The sequence below is a fragment of the Passer montanus genome, unplaced genomic scaffold (assembly GCF_014805655.1).
Source record: "Passer montanus isolate IOZ18808 unplaced genomic scaffold, ASM1480565v1 scaffold294, whole genome shotgun sequence".
In the NCBI taxonomy this organism is placed as follows: Eukaryota; Metazoa; Chordata; class Aves; order Passeriformes; family Passeridae; genus Passer; species Passer montanus.
The window spans coordinates 67225-91973 of record NW_024367641.1 but is presented as its reverse complement, the minus strand read 5'-3'; the positions used below and the strand labels follow the sequence as shown (position 1 = coordinate 91973).

Genomic DNA, 24749 nt, shown 5'->3' with positions numbered 1-24749 from the left:
GGGGACAGGGACAGGGACAGGGACAGGGACCGGGACAGGGACAGCACCGGGAGCGAGGTGGGACACGGGGACAGGGACCGGGACCGCGACGGGGACCGGGACGGGGACCGGGACAGCACCGGGAGCGAGGTGGGACACGGGGACAGGGACCGGGACCGCGACGGGGACCGGGACGGGGACCGGGACAGCACCGGGAGCGAGGTGGGACACGGGGACAGGGACCGGGACCGCGACGGGGACCGGGACGGGGACCGGGACAGCACCGGGAGCGAGGTGAGGGACGGGGGGACAGGGACAGGGACAGGGACAGGGACAGGGACAGGGACAGGGACAGCACGGAGAGCGAGGTGGGACACGGGGACAGCGGGACAGGGACCGGGACAGGGACAGAGGGACCGCGACGGGGACGGGGACGGGGGCAGCACGGAGAGCACAGGTGGGACACGGGGACAGCGGGACAGGGACAGGGACAGGGACAGCACCGGGAGCGAGGTGAGGGACAGGGGGACAGCGGGACAGGGGGACAGGGGGACCGGGACCGGGACGGGGACAGCACCGGGAGCGAGGTGAGGGACAGGGGGACAGCGGGACAGGGGGACAGGGGGACCGGGACCGGGACGGGGACAGCACCGGGAGCGAGGTGAGGGACAGGGGGACCGGGACAGGGACAGGGGGACAGGGACAGCACCGCGAGCGCAGGTGGGACACGGGGACAGCGGGACAGGGACAGGGACAGGGACAGCACCGGGAGCGAGGTGAGGGACAGGGGGACCGGGACAGGGACAGGGGGACAGGGACAGCACCGCGAGCGCAGGTGGGACACGGGGACAGCGGGACAGGGACAGGGACAGGGACAGCACCGGGAGCGAGGTGAGGGACAGGGGGACAGGGACAGGGACAGGGGGACAGGGACAGCACCGCGAGCGCAGGTGGGACACGGGGACAGCGGGACAGGGACAGGGACAGGAGCGCAGGTGGGACACGGGGGGACAGTGGGGATGACCACTGCCACATGGGGACAGGGACAATTGGGGGACCCCCGGGACAGGAGGGGTCTGGGGGAGCAAAGGTGGGGGGACAACAGAGGGGGACAGTGGGGGGACCTCGGGATGGGGGCGGCACCTGGAGGACAGGAGGGGACAGCTGGGGACAGGTGGGGACAGCAAGGGACAGGTGGGGACAGCAGGGGACAGGTGGGGGGGATTCCTGGGACAGGACTGGGGGGAACAGCGGGGGGTCACAGAATGGGGTGGGGACATTTGGGGGACACGGGAACAGGTTGGGACACCAGGGAGGGCTTGGGGACGTTGTTGGGGGTTGGGGACATTGTTTCTCTTAGGGAGGGGACATTGCACGGGTTGGGGACATCATGGGGGGACACTGGGACAAGCTGGGGACAGTGGGGGCATGGTGGGGACATGGAGGGGCTGGGGAAATCACAGAGGGGACATGGGACAGGTTGGGGACATGGGGGAGAATGGCGGGGACATCAGGGAAGGTTTGGGGACATCACAGAGGGGACCCTTCACCTTGGGGACACAGAGTCACAGCTGGCCGGATGTCCCCATCCCTGGGGAGCTGCGCCGAGGTGGAGCAGGGACAGGGACATGCTGGGAGGGGATGGGGACATCAGGAGGGGTTGGGGACGTGTGACGCAAGCGGTGACACCGTCCCCAGTGGTCACCACGTCCCCTGCCCCGTGTCCCCGCCCCGTCTCTGGGTCCCCATGTCCCCTGTCCCCACATCCTGGTGGCCCCAGCGGTGTCCCCACCCTGTCCCGTGTCCCCATGGCCCTGGGGGTGGCTGTGTCCCCTGTGATGGCATCCCCCTGTCCCAGTGTCCCCGTGGGTGAAGATGTCCCCAGGCCCCAGTGTCCCTGTGTTTCACGGTGTCCCCTCAGCTGGTGAAGTCCCCGCGGGGGTGGTGGTGTCTGCATGGGTGGCATTGTCCCCATGTCTTGGGTGTCCCCAAGCCCTCGTGTCCCTGTGTCCGCTGGTGTCCCCATGGATTGTGGTGTCCCCATGGCTGACAGTGTCCCCATGAGTGCTGCCATCCCCACGGGTGACATTGTCCCCCAGGCCAGCAGTGTCCCTGTGTCCGGCAGTGTCCCCAGGCCAGCAGTGTCCCTGTGTCCAGCAGTGTCCCCGTGTCCAGCAGTGTCCCTGTGTCCGGCAGTGTCCCCAGGCCAGCGGTGTCCCCAGGCCAGCGGTGTCCCTGTGTCCAGCGGTGTCCCCAGGCCAGCAGTGTCCCCGCGATGCCGTTCGGGGCAGTGCTGGCGCAGGTCGGGGGCCTGGGCCGGTTCCAGGTGCTGCAGACGGCGCTGCTGGCGGTGCCCATCCTGCTCATGGCCAGCCACAACCTGCTGCAGAACTTCACCGCCGCCGTGCCCCCGCACCGCTGCCGCGTCCCCGCTGTCCCCAGCGCCACCCCTGCTGTCCCCAGCGCCACCCCTGCTGGCCACGGTGCCACCCCAGCACCACCCGGAGCCACCCCCAATGCCACCTCAGCGGCCCCTCGTGACACCTCGAGAGGCTCCGACACCGTCCTGAGGTCTCCTGGTGGCACCTCGGGGTCACCTGGTGGCACCCTGAGGTCCCCCAGTGGCGTCCGCAGCCCCGGTGCCACCCATGTCACACTCGATGGCACCGCGGGGTCCCCCGATGGCACCAGTGTCCAGCCTGATGCCACCTGGGGGTCCTCCAATGGCACCCTGGGGCCCACTGGTGCCACGCCGGGGTGGTCCAATGTCACCCTGGGGTCTCCTGATGTCACCCTGGGGTCCTGCCGGCGCTACGTGGCCAACGTCACCGGTGGTCCCCGCGCCACCGAGCCGTGCCGTGACGGCTGGGACTACGACCGCAGCATCTACGTGTCCACCATCGTCACCGAGGTGGGGACAGGGACACGGGACAGGGAGGGTGGGGAGGTGACCGTGGGGGGGACAACACCTCTGTGGGGACAGGGAAGGGAGGGGGTCGGATTTGGGATGAGGTGGGAGGGAGGGACAATGGATGGATGGATGGATGGATGGATGGATGGATGATGGATGATGGATGGATGGAGGGATGGATGATGGATGGACGGACGGACGGACGGATGGATGGATGGAGAGGAAGAAAGACAGACTGACACTGCCAGATGTCCCCCTGTCGCGCAGTGGGACCTGGTCTGTGGCTACCGGCAGCTGCGGCAGATGGCCCAGTCCATCTACATGGCCGGGGTCCTGGTGGGCGCCCTGGTCCTGGGGGGCCTCTCAGACAGGTAAAGGCAGCAGAGACCCTCCCTGTGCCTCAGTTTCCCTCTGGGGCTGTGGACAGCTCATCCCCGGTGGCTCCCAGTGGCTCCCAGTGGCTCCCAGTGGCTCCTGTTGCAGGTTTGGGCGCAAGGCCATGCTGATGTGGTCCTACCTGCAGCTGGGGGTGATGGGGACGTGCACGGCCTTCGCCCCCAACTACGCCTCCTACTGCGTCTTCCGCTTCGCCGGCGGGATGGCGCTGTCCGGCTTCGGCCTCAGCATCGCCTGCCTGGGTGAGGGGCCACGGGGACAGCCCGGGGTCATGGGTAGGGACATGGCCGTGGCCATGGAGGGGGACAACGCAATGGTCATGGGAGGGGACATGGCCGTGGCCATGGAGGGGGACAACCCATTGGTCATGGGTGGGGAAAACCATGGATAAGGATGTCCCAATGCCAATGGATGGGGACATGGCCATGGCCATGGAGAGGGACAAGGCAATGACCATGGAAGGGACAACCCAATGGTCATTGGTGGGGGCAACCCAATAGTCATGGGTGGGGACAGCCATGGACAAGGATGTCCCAATGGCAATGGATGGGGACATCCCTGTGGTCATGGGTGGGGAAAACCATGGATAAGGATGTCCCAATGGCAATGGATGGGGACATCCCTGTGGTCATGGGTGGGGAAAACCATGGATAAGGATGTCCCAATGGCAATGGATGGGGACATCCTTGTGGTCATGGATGGGGATCACCCAATGGTCATGGGGGGACGTCCCAGTGTCCATGAGTGAGGACATCACTGTGGCCACGCTGGGGTCGCACGGTGTGGACACGTCTGACCGCGCTGGGGTGGCCGCACTGACCAGGAGGGTCCCAGCTCTGTGGGGACACCCCGAGTGAGCCGTGTCCCCGTGTCCCTGCAGTGGTGGAGTGGATCCCCACGCCCTACCGCGCCATCACCGTGGCCATCACCGGCTTCGCCTACACCCTGGGCCAGATCATCCTGGCCGGGGTGGCCTACGCCGTCCCCCACTGGCGCTGGCTCCAGCTCTCCGTGTCCCTGCCCTTCTTCGTCTTCCTCTTCTACTCCTGGTAGGACCTTGGGGCCCTCGGGGAGGCTGTGGGGATTCGGGGGCGCTGGCCGTGCCTCAGTTTCCCCTCGTGGCTGCAGGTGGTTGGCGGAGTCGGCGCGGTGGTTGGTGCTCTCGGGCAAGGCCGACCGGGCGGTGAAGGTCCTGCAGCGCGTGGCCGCCTTCAACAACCGCAAGGAGGAGGGGGAGAAGATCACGGTCGAGGTCCGGTGGCCCCATGGGGAGGACGGGGGTGGGGGGTGGATTCCAGCCCCCCTCCCAATCTCTCCCGTTTCCCCTCTCCCAGATGTTGAAGTCCAACATGAAGGAGGAGTTGGCAGCTCTGAAATCCTCCTACACCGTCTCCGACCTGGTCCGGACCCCCGTGATCCGCCACATCTTCTTCTGCCTCTCCATCGTCTGGTGGGGCTGGGGGCGAGGAGGGACGGAGGGAGGGATGGACGGACGGACAGACGGATGGATGGATGGATGGATGGATGGATGGATGGATGGATGGATGGATGGATACATGTCTGGTCAGGCTCACAGATGCATGAAGGGAAGGATGGACACCTGGACACTCAACCAGTGACCCCACCCATCCAACTGCCTCCCAACCCTCTCCTCCCTGCCCTGCCATCCCTGTCCCATCCTGTCCCAAGAAGGTGATGTCACCTCAAGGTCCTCCCTCTCCCACCAGGTTCTCCATCAGTTTCTCCTACTACGGCTTGGCCATGGACCTGCAGAACTTCGGGGTCAGCATTTACCTCATCCAGGTGATTTTCGGCGCCGTTGACTTCCCAGCCAAGGTGGTGGTGACCGTGTCCCTGAGCTACATCGGCCGGCGGCTCTCTCTCACGGTGGCCTTGTTCTTGGCGGGGCTGGTGGTCGTGGCCAACATCTTTGTGCCCACAGGTGGGTGTGGAGTGGGAGGAGGGTCTGCATCACTCTGGCCACCAGTGTTCCCAGTTTGTCCTTGTGTCTTCCTCCACATTTCCATCCCTCTGTCCAACCACTGACCTCCCCATCCCTCCATCCTCCCTCCCTGCCCCGTCCCCACCTGCCCGAGGTGTCCCCACGTGGTGGTCAAACCCTGTTGTCCCCATGTCCCCCCACCCTGTGTCCGAGCCCCGGTGTCCCCGCAGAGCTGCAGACGGTGCGCACGGCGCTGGCCGTCATCGGCAAGGGCTGCCTGTCCGCCTCCTTCAACTGCGTCTTCCTCTACACCACCGAGCTCTACCCCACGCCCATCAGGTACCGCCCCTGCCCCGCTTCCCCGCGGTGGGGCAGGTCCCTGTCACCCCTCCCCGGACACCCCCAGGACGCTCCGTGCCCCCCGTGACCCTCCCGGCGTCGCAGGCAGACGGGGCTGGGCTTCGGCAGCACCATGGCGCGCGTGGGCGGCATCGTGGCGCCGCTGGTGAAGATGATGGACGAGTACTACCCCTTCCTGCCCCCCGCCGTCTACGGGGTGGCCCCCGTGGTGGCAGCCGTGGCGGCCGCGTTCCTGCCCGAGACCCTCAACACGCCCCTGCCCGACACCATCGAGGAGGTGGAGAACAGGTGGGGGATGATGGATGATGGTTGGATGATGGATGGATGGATGGATGATGGATGATGGTTGGATGATGGACAATGGATGGTTAAGTGATGGATGATACATGGGTGGTTGCATGGACAACGTGGATGGATGGATGGATGATGGATGGATGGATGATGGATGGATGGATGGATGATACATGGATGGTTGCATGGACAGTCGATGGATGATGGACAACCCCAGCCATGAAGAGGTTCAGGGTCTAGGGACCCCTGGCTGCATTGAGGGACAGGTGGACGAGAACCTTGGCAGAAGAATGAGCTCTGTGATTGGCTGAATGCTTGGCCTGGGCCACTTTCCCTTTACCATGACTCTCCTCTTCTTCCTCCTCCATCTCCTCCTCCTCTTCCTCCTCCTCCCTGCAGGACCAAGCGGAAGCCAGCAGCTGACCCCAAGGAGAAGATCGCGCTCCAGCCCCAGGACGGGCCCCCCCTGAAGGAGGCCTGAGGGACCCTGGGGGTGGGCACAGCGCTCCAGCCCTGGCCACCAGTGGCCACCACCCCAACGGTCCCCACAGCTCGAGGGGGAGACCTCGGTCGTGACTGGTGACCTCCTGCTGGGACGGGGACATCTGGGCAGGAATAAAACAGCTCTGGTGGGGACACGTCTCGGGGTCTTATCTGTGCCCCCCCAGATCACGTCTGAGTCACTTCCCATGGGACAATGCCCAAGAATTATGTCCAATAAGGGGACAACCAAGCACCCCTTTTCTTGGAGGTCATCTCCACAGGAGGACACCCCACAACCTCGTCCGTCGATGCGGTGGCACCCAAGACCCCCATTTTTAGTGACACCTCATAACCTCGTCCAACAGGACGCTGCCCGAGAACCGTGTCCCCGAAGTCACCTCAGATAAGGTGGCACCAAGAGCACCACGCTGGCTGTCACCTCCAACAAGATCATCCCCAATAACCCCAAACCAGCTCTTGTGCCGGTAGAGGCGTCCCCCAAATCCCAGAGAAGCTGAGGAAGCACCAGGAGCTCCCAATCCCACCCCGCCCCCTTGCCGCGATGCCCCTTCCCCGATTTCCGTCCCCCGAAGCCACCCCGGCCCTTGCTCCCATTTCTGACGTGTCCCTTGGCCCCGTCACCTCCCCATCAAAAATTAACCCCCGGCGGGGAATGCGCTGACCCAGGCAGGGCCACCTCTGTCAGCACCTTTCGGTCGCCTTTTGACCACTGAAATCACTAAAATTTAACCCAAAGGTGCCACCGAAGGCTGGACATTGGTCCATGCCAGGAGACGTCCTCTCCCTGCGGTGCCCACCCTGGTGCCACCCAACCTCCTGGACAGCCCCTCTCCAAAACCTGACTTTTCCCCTCAAAAAAAGCAATGCTGTGGAATAATAATTAAAAGGAATTAGGTATTCCTCGTCTTCCTGCCCCAAATAACTCCAGTTTTGCCCCACTTTGGGGGACTTTTGCCCCAAAAACACCTTTTTTTTTTACCCCTGGATGCCTTTACGCTGCACTTTTGCCTTCTTCTTCTGGAAAACCACCAAAAACCCCCCAGAGATGTCAAACATTAACCCAAACCACCCTTGGGTTGGGTTATATAGGAGACCACCCCTGGGTGCTGCTGCAGGGAAGACACCGCGTGGGACAGGGAGGCATTTTTGGGGTGAAACCCCTGAAATCCAGGGCTCTGCATGGCTGTGGGGCGTTCCCAGGCCCCGGCGGTGGCAAGATGGCTTTCGCCAGCCTCCTGGAGCATGTGGGGGGCATGGGGCGCTTCCAGGTGCTCTCGGTGCTGCTCCTGTCCCTGCCCGTGCTGATGATGGCCAGCCACAACCTCCTGCAGAACTTCACGGCCGCCACCAGCGACCACTGGTGCCGCCCGCGCCCGGAGGCCAACGGCAGCGGCCTGGACCCCGAGGCCCTGCTGAGGGTCTGGGTCCCCCGCGGGGAGCGCTGCCGGCGCTTTGTGGCACCCCAGTGGTGGCTTTTGGAGGCCAACGCTTCGGAGCCCAACAGCTCCTGGCCGGAGACGGAGCCGTGCGGCGATGGTTGGACCTACGACCGCAGCGTCTTCACCAGCACCATCATCACTGAGGTGGGACGGTGGTGGTGGGGTTTGGGGGGATCTGGTGGGATTTTCACCCAATCCCGTGGGTGGGTCCCACCTGGAGGCACCAGCAAAGGGTCTGCTGCCAACACAGCATTGACCTCTCCCAACTGGAGCATCTTCCCCGCTCAACCTTCGGTGGAGATGCTCAACACCAGGAAACCCCAGGAGGGATGGGGAGGTGGTGACCATCCACAAGGGGGTCACAAGGGGGTCACAAAGGGTCACAAGACCCTTGGATGGACCTTCCAACCACAGCAATGCTGGCAAGGGTGGACCAAGCATTCAGTGTCACATTTCCATTGGCCGTTCATTGACCCTCTTGGCCACCACGGGCGGTTTTGGGGTTTGGGGGGCCAGAGGGGACCCTGCTCTCTGTCCCACCCCCTGTCCTCGTCCCTCGGCAGTGGGACCTGGTGTGCAGCTCCCGGGGGCTCAAGCAGCTGGCGCAGTCGCTCTACATGGCCGGAGTCCTGGTGGGCGGCCTCTTCGGGGGGCTCTCGGACAGGTGAGGGGGGCCCCGGCAGGCAGGTGGGGTGGCACTGGGGGGGTCCTCTCACCTTCTCTGCCTCCTCTTCATTTCCTCCTCCTCCTCTTCCACTCTTCCTCACCCTCTTTTCCTTCTCATCCCCTTTTTCTCCTCACTCCCCTCCATCTTCCTCCCTTCCTCACCCCTCTTCCCTCTCCTCGCCCCTTTTTCCTCCTCTTCACCCCCTCTTCCTTCCCCTGCCCCCTTCTTCATCCTTCTTGTCTCCTTCTTCTCTCCCTTTTCTCCTCCTCTTCTCTTCCTCCTCCTCCTCCTCCACCCCATTTCTTCATCCTCACCCCCTGCTGCTGCTCCTCCTCCTCCTCCGTGCCCAGGTTCGGCCGCCGCTCGGTGCTCACCTGGTGCTACCTGCAGATGGCCGCCATGGGCACCTGCTCGTCCTTCGCGCCCACCTTCAGCGTGTACTGCCTGTTCCGCTTCCTGACGGGCATGGCCTTCTCGGGCATCGTCCTCAACAGCGTCTCCCTCTGTACGTCCCCCCCGGCCCGGTTCCTGCCCTGGGCGCCCGCCTGGGTGGGCTCCGTGTCCCCCTGAACCTGTGGGAGCCATCCCAGTGTCCATGTCCTCCAGACAACTGGGGGTCACCATGTCCTCCAGACTCCATCCTGGGGGTCACCATGTCCTCCAGGCACCATCCTGGTGGTCTCCATGTCCTCCAGACTCCATCCTGGGGGTCACCATGTCCTCCAGACACCTGGGGGTCTCCATGTCCTCCAGGCACCATCCTGGGGGTCTCCATAACGCCCCTGTACCTGTAGGGGCCTGTCTGGTGGTCTTCATGCCCCCTGGCACCTGTGGGTCCATGTCCTCCTTGTACCCGCCCTGGGCTCTATGTTCCACTGGGATACCTGTGGGCACCATCCCGGTGGTCTCCATTTCCCCTGGGCACCATCCTGGTGGTCTCCATGTCCCCTGGGGACCATCCCAGTGGTCTCCATGTCCCCCAGACACCATCCCAGTGGTCTCCCCATCCCCTGGGCACCACCTTGGTGGTCTCCCCATCTCCTGGGCACCATCCTGGTGGTCTCCCTGTCCCGTGGGCACATCCCGGTGGTCTCCCCATCCCGTGGGCACAATCCCGGTGGTCTCCCCATCCCCTGGCGTGCCGGTGGGCACTCCCAGGTGGTCCCCACGTGCCGTGTCCCGCAGCAATCGAGTGGATGCCAACGCACATGCGGGCGCTGGTGGGCACCTTCATGGGCTACTGCTACACCACCGGGCAGTTCCTGCTGGCCGGCGTCGCCTTCGCCGTCCCCGACTGGCGCCAGCTGCAGCTCGTGGTGTCCCTGCCCTTCTTTGGCTTCTTCCTCTACTCCTGGTGAGGAGGAGGAAGGAGGAGGGATGGATGTAGGGAGGGAGGGATGGACGGATGGACGGATGGACAGACGGATGGATGGGTGGATGGATGGATGCATGGATGATGGATGGATGGATGATGGATGGATGGAGGGATGGATGATGGATGGATGATGGATGATGGCTGGATGGATGGATGGATGGATGATGGATGGATGGAGGGATGGATGATGGATGGATGATGGATGATGGCTGGATGGATGGATGGATGGATGATGGATGGATGGAGGGATGGATGATGGATGGATGATGGATGATGGCTGGATGGATGGATGGATGGATGATGGATGGAGGGATGATGGATGGATGGATGGATGGGAAGCAGAGATGGACATGTGGAGGCAGGGATGGTGCGATGAATGGGGGGATGGACAGCTGGACTTATGGCTTGATGGAAGGATGGTGGCATGAATCCTCAGCAGTGGGGGGTGCATGGACAGGTGGGCAGAAGGAAAGGATGAAGAAATCCTCCAGGAACAGCTGGGTGGACAGTGGGGACACGGCATGATGACCAGAGGGACGGGGGGACATTGCTGGTGGGATTGAGGTGGGACAGTGACAAAGCTTGGGCTCCTGCCCCGTCCCCTCCCACGCAGGTGGCTGACAGAGTCAGCGCGGTGGCTCGTCATGGTGGGGAGGTCCCACCAGGCCCTGCGGGAGCTCCAGAAGGTGGCCAGGATCAACGGGAAGAAGGAGGAAGGGGACAAGCTCGACATAGAAGTAAAAGGCTCCGTCCGGGTCCCCCAGGGTGTCCTTGGGGTGTTTATAGGGGTCCCTTGAATATCCACCCCATGGACAACTGTCCATCCATGGTCACTGTATCCATCATCCCTCATCCACCCTGGCCACCATCCACTCATCTTCATCATCTCAATGACATCCATCATCTCCATCTCCACCCATCCCGTCCATCCCCTCACCCATCCATGAATCCACCACCTCCATCCCACCATCCACCCATGACCGCCCTTCCCCTCTTCCACCCATCCTGCCCAGACCTGCCCAGGGGGTCCCCATTGCCCCACCCCCATCCCAGAGCCCCCCCTGTCCCTCCAGACCCTGAGGTCCCACATGGAGAAGGAGATGACGTCATCGAAGACCCGCCACACCGTGGTTGACCTGGTCCGGACGCCGGTCCTGCGCCGCATCTCCTTCTGCCTCTGCTTCGTGTGGTACGGCCGGCGGTGGAGGACACCAGTGGGTGGTTGTCCATCCCCTTCCACGTCCTTGACCCCCCATGCCACCCCACACCTCCCCACAGGTGACATTTTCACCGCCTCTCCCCCCTCGTGGCCCAGGTTCTCCACCAGCTTCGCCTACTACGGGCTGGCCATGGACCTGCAGAACTTTGAGTTCGACATCTACGTGATCCAGCTGATCTTCGGCGCCGTGGACATCCCGGCCAAGCTGGTGTCCATCCTCACCATCACCTACGTGGGGCGCCGCTTCACCCAGGCCGTCGCCCTCATCCTGGCCGGCTTGGCCATCCTGGCCAACGTCTTGGTGCCACGAGGTGAGGCCAGGGGTGGTGGCAGTGGTGTCCCCTCATCTCCAACCTCCCTGTGAGGGCCCGGACCAGCTCAACCCCTTGATGGAACCCCCAGGTTGGGTCATTTTAGCTTTTCATGGGGGATTTACCCCAAATCCTGATGGTTGGGGTCTTCTCTTGTCAAGTGAGCTCAGCCCAAGTAGGGACACTGAGGTGACTCCCAGGTGTCCCGCTGTCCCCGCAGACCTCCGGACACTCCGGACAGCCCTGGCCGTCTTTGGGAAAGGTTGTTTGGCCGCGTCCTTCAACTGCGTCTTCCTCTACACGGGCGAGCTCTACCCCACGGTGATCCGGTAAGGAGGGGGCGTGGCCGGGGGCGTGGCCAGGTGGTCCCTCAGGGTGGTCCCTCAGGGTGGTCCCTCAGGTGCCTTCAGGTGCCCTCAGGTGCCCTCAGGTGCCCTCAGGAGCTCTGCGTGTCCCACAGGCAGACGGGCATGGGCTTGGCCAACACCATGTCGCGGCTGGGCAGCATCATGGCGCCGCTGGTGAAGATGGCGGGCGAGCTCTTCCCGGCGCTGCCCTTCCTCATCTACGGCGCCGCGCCCGTGGTGTCGGGGCTGGTGGCCGTCTTCCTGCCCGAGACACGGAACATAGCCCTGCCTGAGACCGTGGAGGAGGTGGAGGGAAGGTGGGCTGGAGGGGATGAGGGGATGGATGGGTGGTGGGATGGGATGGAGGAGGGGGAGGGACAGAGAGAACATGGTTGAATGCTGGGGTGGAGGGATGGAGATTGGATGGATGATGGATGGATGGATGGATGATGGATGGATGGATGGATGGATGGATGGATGGATGGACAGATGCCCATCCCAGCACCACGAACACTTCCCTGTTCCCTCCAACACCCCTCATCCCTCCCTCCCCACCAGGACACAATCCCAGAAGGATGAATCCCGAGATCTCCAGGTCCCGCTCCAGCCCACCCAATCCAGCAACTCCACAGGGCCCCGTTAGTGCCACCCCCACCAGGGGACCCCCAAAATCCTCAGCCCTCGATGCTCCCGCCGGATGAATGAGCAGGATTTGGGGGGTGGAGGGGCTTCAAACCCCCCCAAAGAGCAAGGGGACAGCAGTGACCACAAGGACCGGGCTGTCCCCTCCCTGCAGAGCAGGGGGGACACTGGGCCCCCCCAGATCTCCGCGTCGAGGACGGTTCGGCCGCGCTGGAATAAAAAACAATAAAAGCAAAGCTCGTGTGAAATGCGGCCGGTGGGGGCGGGGCGGGGTGGGGGTGGGGGTTGTTTTCCCACGGCCGCGGGGGGTCCCGCGCAGCCGGGCCCGTCCCGCCCCGAAGGAAAACACGGGAGCCAGCGGGACACCGCGGCCTCGGCACCGCGGGACCCCCGGCCCCTCCCGCTCGGCCGGGGATGGAAATGCCGGGAGAGAGTGCGGGAAGGATCTGGGATCCCGAGGATCGGGGATCCGGGGGATTGGGGACCCCAGGGATTTGGGATCCCTAGGATCGGGGATCCGGGGGATTTGGGATCCTGAGGATCGGGGATCCTGAGGATTGGGGATGCTGAGGACTGGGGACTCCAGGGATTTGGGACCCTGAGGATTGGGTACCCCAGGGATTGGGGACCCCAGGGACTGGGGATCACGGAGATTGGGGACCCCAAGGAGTGGGGATCCTGAAGATCAGAAATCCTGGGGATTGGGCATCCCAGGAATCCCCATGTCCTGTTGCCCAGGGATCCCAAGGACTCACAGACCCTGTTCCTGGACACCCCAAAGACCCAGATCCCAAGGTTTCAGGTGTTTGGATGTCCAGGGATCCCAGGGACACAAGATCCAGGCACCAGGGTGCCCAGACATCCCAAGAGTTCAGGGATCTCGAGGACTCAGGGATCCCACGGATCCTGGGGATCCCAAGGACCAAGGACTCCGGTGTCCAAGGATCCAGGATCCCAGGGATCCCAAGGACTCGGATGCCTGAGTGTCCAGGGATCCAGAATCCTGGGATCCAGAGCACCCAGGCATCCCAAGGATCCCAACCCTGAGGGCACAGGGATGTCACTGCCCCAGATGTCCCAGAAGTCCCCAGGACGCAGAGATCCCGAGGATCCACGTGTCCTCACACCCTGCCCACGCCAATCCGGGTGTCCGGCTCCCCCCGTCACCCCCCACATCCCCCCCATCCCGCCCACGCTCCGCTGCCCCCGCCGCCCTCCTGCCCGGGGTCCAAGGGGCTCCCAGGGACGCGGTTCAGGGCCCCCGGGACTTTGCCTCATCAATGATCCACCCCGGAGGGGCAGCACGGGCCAGAGGGGGCCGGGGGTCCCCGTCTGCCGGGGGCTGGGGGCTCCCAGGGCGAGGAAGAGGATGGGTTGGGTGGGATGGAGGGGCAGCCCCGGGGTGTCCCGGGTGGGCCCGGCGTGGTCGGCACCGGCGTTTCCGCCCCGGGAGCGTCTCCACCGATCCATGGCGGGTTCCGGAGTCAAACGTTAACCGGGACCGGGGTGGCCTTAAATAGGAGCGGGGCCAGGCCGGGGGCAGGGCAGGGCCATGGGGTGGTAGCGGCCGGCCGAGGGCTCGGGGCAGCGGCATCGGGTGCTGGCAGAGGCCGGGAGGCACCGGCAGTGACCGACAGGTGAGTGATCAATAGAGATCGATTGGCTGGTCACGGAGAGCCGGCGAGGTCAGGAGAGAGATCAAAGCTCAGTGGATCGATCGATGGAGAGAAGGGCTGATCAATGGGGATTATAGGTCAGGAGGTTGATCAATAGAGATATTTAAACAAATAAATCAACAAATAGGGGGATTAAAGGTCAATAAATCAATCAAGAAAGCAATTAAAGGTCAATCAATCAATCAACAGGAAAATTATAGGCCGAGAGACTGATCAATAGAGAGGTTAGGATAGATACATTGATCAATAGATTATAAATCAATAACTGGATCATTAGAATGATTGATGGAGAAGGAGATCATTATTCTGATTGGTCAATCATGGTTCAATAGATTCGTCAATAGAAAAATAGAGACCAATTGGATGATCAATTAATAGATTAGAGATCAGTTTATTGGTACTAGAGATACACAGACTAACAGATGGATCAATAGAGATCCTTCTAGATTAATAGATTGATTAATCAAGCCATCAGTAGATTAACAGATCAATCAATAGGTTAACAGATCAATAACAGAAACATATGGATCAATAAACTAATACATAAAGAGATCATGGACTAATTATGATCAACATATTATAGATAAGGGGTGTCTAATGATCAATAATGTTACAACAGAGAAAGAACTTGCTGTATTGATTGGCAGGGGGACCAATAGATCAATCAATAGGCTGATTATCAGCAGAAAATCAATTTTTTGATAGACTAAGGATCAATAAACGGGCAAAGAGAGCAGAGAAATCCATTGATCCATGGATTGATCGATTGACCGAGGGGTGAAGGAGGGGCTGGGGGGGGCGGGACCGAGGGAGGGACAGAGGGACGGCCGGACGGACAGAGGGACGGCCGGAGCCCGGACAGTCCCGAGAGTCCGAGCCGGAGCCTGGGAGCGGCCGAGGGAGGAGGAGGAGGAGGAGGAAGAGGAGGAGGAGAGCAGGTGGGGATCGATTGATCGTGAGGGGTCTGAGGGATTGGTGGGACGGGGGAGAGAGGATTGATTGATTGATGGATTGATTAATAGATTGATTAATAGGGAAGGGATGGGGGGAGCTGAGAGCAAGAAATTATCAGTGATTGATTGATTGGTCAATCAATAAAGTGAGAGTGATGGTGATAGGTGGATTGATGAATAGATAATGGATCAATATATTGATAGATCAGAGAGACAGATTGATAGACTGATCTATCAACAGATCGATCAATAGAGATCAATAGATTGATAGAATGGTCAGCAGATTGATCAGTCAGACTGATAGTTAAATCCATTGATCAAGGGATGGATCAATCTATCAACACATCAGTTGATTAATCTGATAGACTAAAAAGTTGATTGATTGATTGATTGATTGATTGATTGAACAATCGATAGGTGATCAATAGACAGTCTTTGTGCCATTCTCAGCCCGTCCCTTGGCCAAGCTGGGGACTGTCCATCATCCTCCATCCACCCTCAGCCACTCCGTGTCCTTCCTCCACCCCTGGGGCCAACCCTCCTCCTCCTCCCTCCACCCCTGGCCACCCCTCTGCTGACCACCCAGACCACGCCTGACCTCTCCTGACCCCTCCTTTGGTCCATCCCTGGGTCTGTCCATCCACTGACCACCCCCTGGCCGTTCCCTGACCACCTTTGGCTGTTCCCTGACCACCCTTTGGCCATTCCGTGACCACCCTTGGCCATTCCCTGACCCCCCTTTGGCCATTCCCTGACCCTTTGCCCATTCCCTGAGCACCCTTTGTCCAATCCCTGACCCTTTGCCCATTCCCTGACCCTTTGGCCATTCCCTGACCCTTTGCCCATTCCCTGACCCTTTGGCCGTTCCCTGACCACCTTTGGCCATTCCCTGACCACCCTTTGCCCATTCCCTGACCACCTTTGGCCATTCCCTGACCCTTTGGCCATTCCCTGACCACCCTTTGCCCATTCCCTGACCCTTTGGCCATTCCCTGACCCTTTGGCCATTCCCTGACCCTTTGGCCAATCCCTGACCCTTTGGCCATTCCCTGACCCTTTGGCCATTCCCTGACCACCTTTGGCCATTCCCTGACCCTTTGGCCATTCCTTGACCACCCTTTGGCCATTCCCTGACCACCCTTTGGCCATTCCCTGACCACCCCTCTCTCCATCCCTCCCCTTTCCTCCTCTTCCCACCCGCAGCTGACCTGGGCCCTGTCCAGCTCCGTCCCCCTCCGGCCATGTCCTTCGTGGAGCTGCTGTCCCGCCTGGGTGGCATGGGCCGCTTCCAGGTGACCTACGTGGCCGCGCTGGCCGTCCCGCTGCTCATGCTGGCCAGCCACAACCTCCTGCAGAACTTCACCGCCGGCATCCCCGAGCACCACTGCCGGCCCCGGCCCGTGGCCAACGCCACCGCGGCCGACGTCCCCCTGCTCGTGTCCATCCCCTGGGACGGCCACCGCCGGCCCCAGAGCTGCCGCCGCTACGTGGAGCCCCAGTGGCACCTCTTGGACGTCAACGGCTCGGCCAACGGCACGGCCGCCGAGGCGGCCACCGAGCCGTGCCACGACGGCTGGACGTACCTGGATGGCATCTTCACCGACACCATCGTCACCGAGGTGAGGGAGGGTGACGCCCCAGGGTCCCTCAGGGCAGGGGGATGCCGGTGTCCCTGTGGTGTCCCCCATGGTGACCCCTATGGTGACCCTTGTGGTCACCTTGTGGTGTCCTGGTGGTGACCCCAGTGGTGTCCCCATGGTGTCCCCGTGATGTCCCCATGGTGACCCCCATGGTGACCCCCGTGGTGACCCCGTGTCCCCTCCCGGTGGCAGTGGGACCTGGTGTGTGACTCCAAGAAGCTGAGGCAGGTGGCCCAGTCCATCTACATGGCCGGGATCCTGCTGGGCTCCAGCCTCTTCGGGATCCTCTCCGACAAGTGCGTGCTTGCCCGGCGCTGGACTGGGAGGAACTGGGAGGAACTGGGAGGAGCTGGGAGGAGCTGGGAAGGGGGAGGGGAGTGTTGTGTTCTCTGCTCCCTCTGGCCCCCACTGTCCTGGTGTCCCCAGGGTGGGGCTGTCCCAGCACGGGTTGTCCCCCTCTGTCCCCACGTCATTCCCAGTGTTCCCAGTGCCCGTATTCTCACCCCAGTGTTCCCAGTGCCTTGTGCGCCCATCCCAGTGCCCACAGCCCTGTCCCAGTGACCCCAGCACACCACATCCCCCTTCCCAGTACCCACGTCCCCAACCCAGCGTCTCCAGAACCCACCATTCTCCCATCCCAGTGCCTCCAGTTCCCCAAATCCCCCATCCCAGTGCTCCCAGTGCTCCCAGTGCCGTGTCCCCGCAGGTTCGGGCGCCGGGCGCTGCTCACCTGGTGTTACCTGCAGCTGGGGGCGACGGGGGTGGGCACGGCCGCCGCCCCCTCGCTCCTGGTCTACTGCGTGTGCCGCTTCCTGACCGGGCTGGCCATGGCCGGCGTGTCCCTCAACTCCGCCTCCCTCTGTGAGCCGCCGCCCCAGGGACCCCCGGGGAGGGGCGGGACCCCTCAAACCAGGGAGGGACCCACACATCCACCCCAAAACCCAATGACCTATGGGAGGATCCCAACCCCATTGACTCAACCCCATTGACCCCACCCAACTCCATTGACCCAACCCCATTGACCCAACCCTATTGACCCAACCCAACTCCATTGACCCAACCCAACCCCACTGACCCAACCCCACCTCATTGACCCAACCCCATTGACCCCACCCAACTCCATTGACCCAACCCCAAACCCCACTGACCCAACCCCACTGACCCACGTGAGGAACCCAACCCCCAAGCCCACCCAGGGCCCCCCGGGCCAGCCCCTGACCCCGCGGCCGTGCCGCAGGCATGGAGTGGATCCCGACGGAGGCGCGGGCCGTGGTGGGGACCATCAATGGCTACTGCTACACCCTGGGCCAGTTCGTGCTGGCGGCCGCGGCCTTCGGGCTCCCGCGCTGGCGGCAGCTCCAGCTCGCCGTGTCCCTGCCCTTCTTCGTCTTCTTCTTCTACTCCTGGTATGGGACCCCCCAATGCCCACCCCCCGTGTCCACCCCTGGTGTCCACCCCTGATGCCCACCCCCGGTGTCCATCCTTGGTGTCCAGTCTTGGTGTCCACCCCCGGTATCCACCCCCAGTGTCCACCCCTGGTGTCCATCCCTGTCCTGATTTTGGGAGTCCAGGGTCTTTAAAGGGTTGGAAAGACCCTTCTTCAAATGTTGGGGTAGCCACTGACCTTCCTCTGACCTCTCTGTCTGGGGTCTTTTGTGGTGGAGAGGGGTAGAGGGACGCCCAGATCTTCCCCCAACATCCCCAGTCCGGGGTCCTTTGGGGTGCAGGGACCCCCAGTTCTCCCCCCCAGTCCGGGGTGTTTTGGGGTGCAGGGACCCCCAGTTCCCCCCTCCCAGTCCGGGGTCCTTTGTGGTGCAGGGACCCCCAGTTCCCCCCTCCCATTCTGGGGTTCTTTGGGGTGCAGGGACCCCCAGTTCCCCCCTCCCAATCCCGGGTCCTTTGGGGTGCAGGGACCCCCAGTTCCCCCCTCCCAGTCCGGGGTCCTTGGGGAGGGTGGGAGGTGCTGGGAACCCTCCAAACATCTGGATCCCCCCCAGACCCCCCAGTGTGGGATGCTTTGGGGGCGGTGGGAGGCCGGGGGGGTTCGGGACCCCCGGTGCCACCTCGCCCCCTCCCCAGGCTGTACGTGGAGTCCGCGCGCTGGCAGGTGACCTCGGGCAGACCCGACCTGGCCCTGCGGGGGCTCCGCAAGGTCGCGCGGGTCAACGGCAGGAAGGAGGAGGGGGACAAGCTCAGCGAGGAGGTGGGCAGGGGTCTGGGGGCCGCCCAGATCCCTCTGAACCCCCAAATCCCGCCTTGATCTGCCCCTAAATCCCCCCAAGTTCGCCGGTAACTCCCACTCCATCCCTGACCCGCCCCGATCTTGGGGGATCCCTCAAATCCTCCCCTGTTCTCCCAATGATCCCCCCATTTCCTCTCTCCTCGACCCCAACCCCTCAAAACCCCTCGGATCCTCCCCAAAACCCCTCGGGTCCCCCCAAAACCCCTCGGGTCCCCCCAAAACCCCTCGGATCCCCCAAAACCCCTCGGATCCCCTCCCCTCCCCAGCCCCCCGGAGCCCTCCCCGGGGCTCTCCCCGCAGACCCCGGGCTCTCCCGCAGGCGCTGCGGGCTCTGGTGCGCCGGGAGCCGCCGCTGCCCGGCGGGGCCGTGGCCGCGCTCGTCCGGACCCCCGGCATGAGGACGGTGTCGTGCGGGGTCTCCTTCGTCTGGTGCGTCCTGAAAAAAACACCTCTTTTGGGGGAAAAAACCGCTATTTGGGGGAAAAAACCGTTTGGGGGGAAAAAACCCCACATTTTGGGGAAATAACTCATCAAGTTTTGGACAAAAATCCCTGATTTTGGGCGCAAAGAAACAGTTTTTGAGGGAAAACTTCCCCTCTCCTTTTGGGGAAAATCTCAATTTTTTGGGGAAACTCCTTCATTTGTTGGGAAAAAACATGTTTTGGGGGAAAAACACAAATGGGGGAAAAAAAACCCCCACCTTTATTGGGAAAACAACCTCACCTTTTGGGCAAGAAACACCTTTGGGGATCACAACCCTTTTTTTTGGGAAAAAACCCCCACACCTTTGGGGGTAAATTTCCACATATTTTTGGGGAAAAAAAACCACTTTTTGGGTCAAACCTACAACTTTTGGGGCAAAAAAATCATCTCCTGGGACCACAGCACACTGGGACAAACCTCCATCTTTTGGGACAACCTCCATCTTTTGGGACAACCTCCACCTTTGGGGGAAAACTCCATCTTTTGGAGTCCCAGCCTCCCATTCTTTGGGCAAGAAACACCTTTGGGGATCACAACCTTTTTGGGAAAAAACCCCCACACCTTTGGGGGTAAATTTCCACATATTTTTGGGGAAAAAAACCCACTTTTTGGGTCAAACCTACAACTTTTGGGGCAAAAAAATCATCTCCTGGGACCACAGCACACTGGGACAAACCTCCATCTTTTGGGACAACCTCCATCTTTTGCAGTCCCAGCCTCCCATTTTGGGTGGTTTTGGTGCTGATTTGTCGGATTTTGGTGAAGGTTCTCCACCAGCTTCGCCTACTACGGGCTGGCCATGGACCTGCAGGGCTTCGGCTTCAACGTGTACCTGAGCCAGCTGGTGTTCGGCGCCGTGGACATCCCGGCCAAGCTGCTCTCCGTGCTGGTCATCTCCTGCCTCGGCCGGCGCCTGGCCCAGGGCGGCGCCCTGGCGCTCGCCGGCCTCTGCATCCTGGCCAACATCTTCGTGCCCAGCGGTGGGAGCGGCCACCGGAGCGAGGGACGGGACAGGGGAGGGACACGGGGGAGAATGGGGTGGAGGGATGGAGGAGAAGGGGGTGGAGAGAGAGAGGAGAATGTGATGGAGGATGGAGGATGGAGAAGAATGTGATGGAGAAGAATGGGGTGGAGGAGAACGGGATGGAGGGATGGAGGAGAATGGGGTGGAGGAGAATGGAGTTGAGGAAAAGAGGAGAGAGGGATGGAGGATGGAGGAGAATGGGGTGGAGGAGAATGGAGTTGAGGAAAAGAGGAGAGAGGGATGGAGGATGGAGGAGAATGGGGTGGAGGAGAATGGGATGGAGAAGAATGGGATGGAGGACAATAGGATGGAGGAAGGGCTGATGAAGGACAATGAGGTGGAGGGATGATGGAGGGAAAGAGAAAGGGAGGGAAGGATGGAAAGATGGATGGATGGTGGATGGATGATGGATGGGTGGATGGATGGATGACAGTGGGATGAAGGGATGATGAAGGAGGAATGGTCATTGACGAATGGTCATTGGATGGGGGAAGGGTCACAGGGGGGTGCAGGGTCACTGCAGGGGTGAAGGATGACCGGTGGGTGGACACTGAGGAGCCGTGGGTGATGTGTCCGGCCGGCCCCCAGAGCTGCAGACGCTGCGCATGGCCTTCGCCGTGGTCGGGAAGGGCGCCTTGGCCGCCTCCTTCAACTGCGCCTACATCTTCTCCGGGGAGCTCTTCCCCACCGTCATCAGGTGGGTGGGGTCACCCCAGCCTGCTCCTACCCATCCATGTGCAGCCCCACCTTCCACCAACCCAACCCTCCATGAACCCAACCAAATCATCAACCCAACCACTCATCAACCAAACCATTGATCACACCATCCATCCGTCCATCCATCCATCCATCCATCCATCATCCATCATCCATCCATCATCCATCATCCATCCATCATCCATCATCCATCCATCATCCATCATCCATCCATCATCCATCATCCATCCATCATCCATCATCCATCCATCATCCATCATCCATCCATCATCCATCATCCATCCATCATCCATCATCCATCCATCATCCATCATCCATCCATCATCCATCATCCATCCATCATCCATCATCCATCCATCATCCATCATCCATCCATCATCCATCATCCATCCATCATCCATCATCCATCCATCATCCATCATCCATCCATCATCCATCATCCATCCATCATCCATCATCCATCCATCATCCATCATCCATCCATCATCCATCATCCATCCATCATCCATCATCCATCCATCATCCATCATCCATCCATCATCCATCATCCATCCATCATCCATCATCCATCCATCATCCATCATCCATCCATCATCCATCATCCATCCATCATCCATCATCCATCCATCATCCATCATCCATCCATCATCCATCATCCATCCATCATCCATCATCCATCCATCATCCATCATCCATCCATCATCCATCATCCATCCATCATCCATCATCCATCCATCATCCATCATCCATCCATCATCCATCATCCATCCATCATCCATCATCCATCCATCATCCATCATCCATCCATCATCCATCATCCATCCATCATCCATCATCCATCCATCATCCATCATCCATCCATCATCCATCATCCATCCATCATCCATCATCCATCCATCATCCATCATCCATCCATCATCCATCATCCATCCATCATCCATCATCCATCCATCATCCATCATCCATCCATCATCCATCATCCATCCATCCATCATCATCCATCCATCATCCATCCATCCCTGTGTCCATCCCTGTGTCCGTCTGTCCCACCGCGTGGCTCTCCCGGCACAGGCAGACGGGGATGGGCCTGGGGGGCACCATGGCCCGCGTGGGGAGCATGGTGGCCCCCCTGGTGCGCATGATGGCCGACGTGACGCCGGTGCTGCCCCTCGTCATCTACGGCGCCGCGCCCATCGTCTCGGCCATCGCCACCTGCTTCCTGCCCGAGACCCGCAACGCGCCCCTGCCCGAGACCGTCAAGGACGTGGAGAGGCGGTGAGGACACCCCAAAACCCCCCGAGACCCCCAGAGAGCCCCCCGAGCCTTCCCTGGGGGGAACATCCCTGTTTTGGGGTGGGATTGGCCCTTGGAGGAACCCAGGAGCTTTGGGGTTGAAGGACTGGGGTTGGGATGATGGTTTGGGGTCGGGATGAAGGTTTTCGGACTGGTTTGGAGGTTTTGGGTTGGGTTGGGAAGAAGGTTTTGCAGTTGGGATGGAGGTTTTGGGGGTGGGATGAAGGTCTTGGGTTGGGATGGAGGTTTTTGGGTTGGGATGAAGGTTTTGGGGTTGGGATTAAGGATAGAGGTTGGGATGAAGGTTTTGGGGTTGGGTTGGAGGTTTGGGGTTTGAGATGAAGGTTTTGGGGTTGGTTTGGAGGTTTGGGGTTTGAGATGAAGGTTTTGGGGTTGGGATGAAGGTTTGGGGTTGGGATTAAGGATTGAGGTTGGGATGAAGGTTTTGGGGTTGGGTTGGAGGTTTGGGGTTTGAGATGAAGATTTTGGGGTCGGGACGGAGGTTTTGGGGTCAGGAAGGGTTGAGAGTTTTGGGAACACCTGAACATTTTGGGGAGAAAGCTGAAGGTTTTGGGAAGGGTTGAAGGTTCTGGGATTGGGAAGGACGAAAATTTTGGGGATTTTGGGGAGCGACTGGGAGCTTTCGGGGTCCCTCCAGGGCGGGTCACCTCGAGGACGACGTCGCCGTTGTCCCCCTGAGCAGCACCAAGAGCAAGGACGGCGCCTGAGGGGGGATTTGGGACCCCCGGGGGGATTTTGGGGCCGGGACCCCCCTGGAGCTGCCCCAGCCCCTCCCCCCCGGGTTATTTATTCAATCCCAATAAAATCTGGTGGGAATTTCAGGATCCGGCTCCGCCCGCGGCCGTTTGGGGGGGGCTGAAGGATTTGGGGCGTCCCCATCCCCCAAAGGGGCTCAGACATCAGGGGATCCCCCCCGGAGCTCGTTAACGAGGATTAATTGGAATTCCCGGAGCTCGGCGGCCTTTGCCCCAATTCCGGCGATTTGGCTGCAGAATAAATCTGGGAACGGGATTAATTCTCATTTCCAGGCGGGACCAAAAAACCCCAAACGGGGCAGAATTAACCCCAAAAAAAGGGTGGAACAGCCTCAGAACGGACCCCTGGAAAAGCCACATCCCAATCCCAAAACTGGGATTTTTCACCCCAAAAACCACCTCAGTCTCAGCCCTCAGAGAAGCCACAGCCCAGCCCCCAAATTGGGCTTTTTTACCCCAAATCCAGGCACCCACCAGCCCCAAAATCCTCCGTTTTTGCCCCAAATCCACATTGTGCTCTCAAATCCCCATTTTTGCTCCAAAACCCTCATTTTTTGCCGCCAAATCCCCAACTTTTACCCCCAAATCCCACCTTTTCCCCCCAAATTTCCCCCCAAAGTTCATTTTTGCCCCAATTCCTCCCGTTTTCCCCCAAAAAACCCCACTCAGTCCATTTTTTGCCGTTTTTATTACGAAAAATGAGCCGTTTTGAGCCGTTTTGGTGTCGTTTCGCTCGTTCCCGGATAAGACACAACCGTGAAGCTTCGCCGAGGGGATTTTGGGGTGAATCCCCCTGGTTTTGGGACATTTCCGTGTCCTCACCCCCGGCAGGGCACGAAAACGGGGAAAAAAAAATCCCATTTTGAACCAAAACGCCGTCGATTCCCCCCAAAATCGTGCTCGGGACGGGGAGGAGAGAAACCAGCGGGATGGGGCCTCGGATCCGGAATTTTGGGGGGGATTTCGGGGATTTGGGTCAATTTTCAGCACTTTGGGGGAATTTTTCAGTCATTTTTGGGGTTGTTTTGGCCATTTTTGGGGTATTTTGGTAGTTTTTGGGAAATTTCCATGATTTTTTGGGGTTATTTTGGTCAATTTGTAGTTTTATTTCAGGGTATTTTGGATTTTAAAAATAGTTTTGGGGTATGCTTTCATCACTTTGGGGTTATTTGGTTATTTTAGGGCTATTTGGGTGATTTTGGGGTTATTTTGGTCAGGTTTGGGGCTATTTGAGTCACTTGGGGTGGTTTTTTTGGGTGTATTTTAGTGCTTTTAGGGTTATTTTGGTCTCTTTTTTTGGTTATTTGTATAATTTTGGATTACTTCAGTTATTTGGGGACTATTTGGTCAATTTTGGGGCTATTTCAACATTATTTCAGTAAATCTGGGGCTACTTTGGTAATTTTGGGGCTATTTTGGTCAAACTTTGGGCTATTTCAGTAATTTTGGGATCATTTCATTTGGTGCATTATTTTGGTCATTTTGGGGATTATTTTGCCCATTTTTGGGGTTATTTTTTGCCCATTTTTGGCCTATTTTGCCCATTTTTGGGTTATTTTTTG

General features: G+C 60.3%; 2 protein-coding genes across 4 annotated transcripts; both read left to right on the top strand.

Moving 5' to 3' along the window:
* The first annotated feature begins 49 nt into the window (after positions 1 to 49).
* On the top strand, positions 50 to 6517 carry LOC120504492 (solute carrier family 22 member 6-A-like). 3 transcript variants are annotated; one of them, XM_039714006.1, is made up of 11 exons: positions 50 to 57; positions 2225 to 2890; positions 3158 to 3261; positions 3374 to 3528; positions 4167 to 4335; positions 4415 to 4538; positions 4621 to 4736; positions 5014 to 5228; positions 5459 to 5567; positions 5673 to 5876; positions 6279 to 6517. In XM_039714006.1, the coding sequence occupies exons 2-11, from the start codon at positions 2255 to 2257 to the stop codon at positions 6358 to 6360; spliced, it is 1914 nt and encodes a 637-aa protein (XP_039569940.1). In that variant the 5' UTR covers positions 50 to 57; positions 2225 to 2254; the 3' UTR covers positions 6361 to 6517. The 3 variants fall into 3 exon arrangements, with proteins under 3 accessions (XP_039569940.1, XP_039569939.1, XP_039569941.1); XM_039714005.1 differs by lacking the exon at positions 50 to 57 and adding an exon at positions 257 to 273; XM_039714007.1 differs by lacking the exons at positions 50 to 57; positions 6279 to 6517 and having other exon boundaries at positions 2168 to 2890; positions 5677 to 5870.
* A 974-nt stretch (positions 6518 to 7491) lies between these two features.
* On the top strand, positions 7492 to 23256 carry LOC120504485 (solute carrier family 22 member 6-like). Its single transcript, XM_039713997.1, has 20 exons — positions 7492 to 7966; positions 8386 to 8486; positions 8840 to 8994; positions 9675 to 9843; positions 10478 to 10601; positions 10938 to 11053; positions 11180 to 11394; positions 11615 to 11723; positions 11855 to 12058; positions 12300 to 12379; positions 16216 to 16631; positions 16845 to 16948; positions 17359 to 17513; positions 17890 to 18058; positions 18732 to 18855; positions 19214 to 19323; positions 20143 to 20357; positions 20990 to 21098; positions 22190 to 22393; positions 23070 to 23256. Exons 1-20 carry the CDS (start codon positions 7601 to 7603, stop codon positions 23137 to 23139), a joined length of 3315 nt encoding a protein of 1104 aa, XP_039569931.1. The 5' UTR covers positions 7492 to 7600; the 3' UTR covers positions 23140 to 23256.
* Positions 23257 to 24749: the final 1493 nt, after the last annotated feature.

Bases quoted from the DNA above. Each gene is read 5' to 3' on its own strand.
- LOC120504492 (XM_039714006.1), top strand. From the start codon at position 2,255: ATGCCGTTCGGGGCAGTGCTGGCGCAGGTCGGGGGCCTGGGCCGGTTC. The intron at 3,262-3,373 runs GTAAAGGCAGCA...CTCCTGTTGCAG, and splicing joins CTGGGGGGCCTCTCAGACAG to GTTTGGGCGCAAGGCCATGC. The intron at 5,568-5,672 runs GTACCGCCCCTG...CCGGCGTCGCAG, and splicing joins CTCTACCCCACGCCCATCAG to GCAGACGGGGCTGGGCTTCG.
- LOC120504485 (XM_039713997.1), top strand. From the start codon at position 7,601: ATGGCTTTCGCCAGCCTCCTGGAGCATGTGGGGGGCATGGGGCGCTTC. The intron at 16,949-17,358 runs GTGCGTGCTTGC...GTGTCCCCGCAG, and splicing joins TTCGGGATCCTCTCCGACAA to GTTCGGGCGCCGGGCGCTGC. The intron at 17,514-17,889 runs GTGAGCCGCCGC...GCCGTGCCGCAG, and splicing joins CCTCAACTCCGCCTCCCTCT to GCATGGAGTGGATCCCGACG.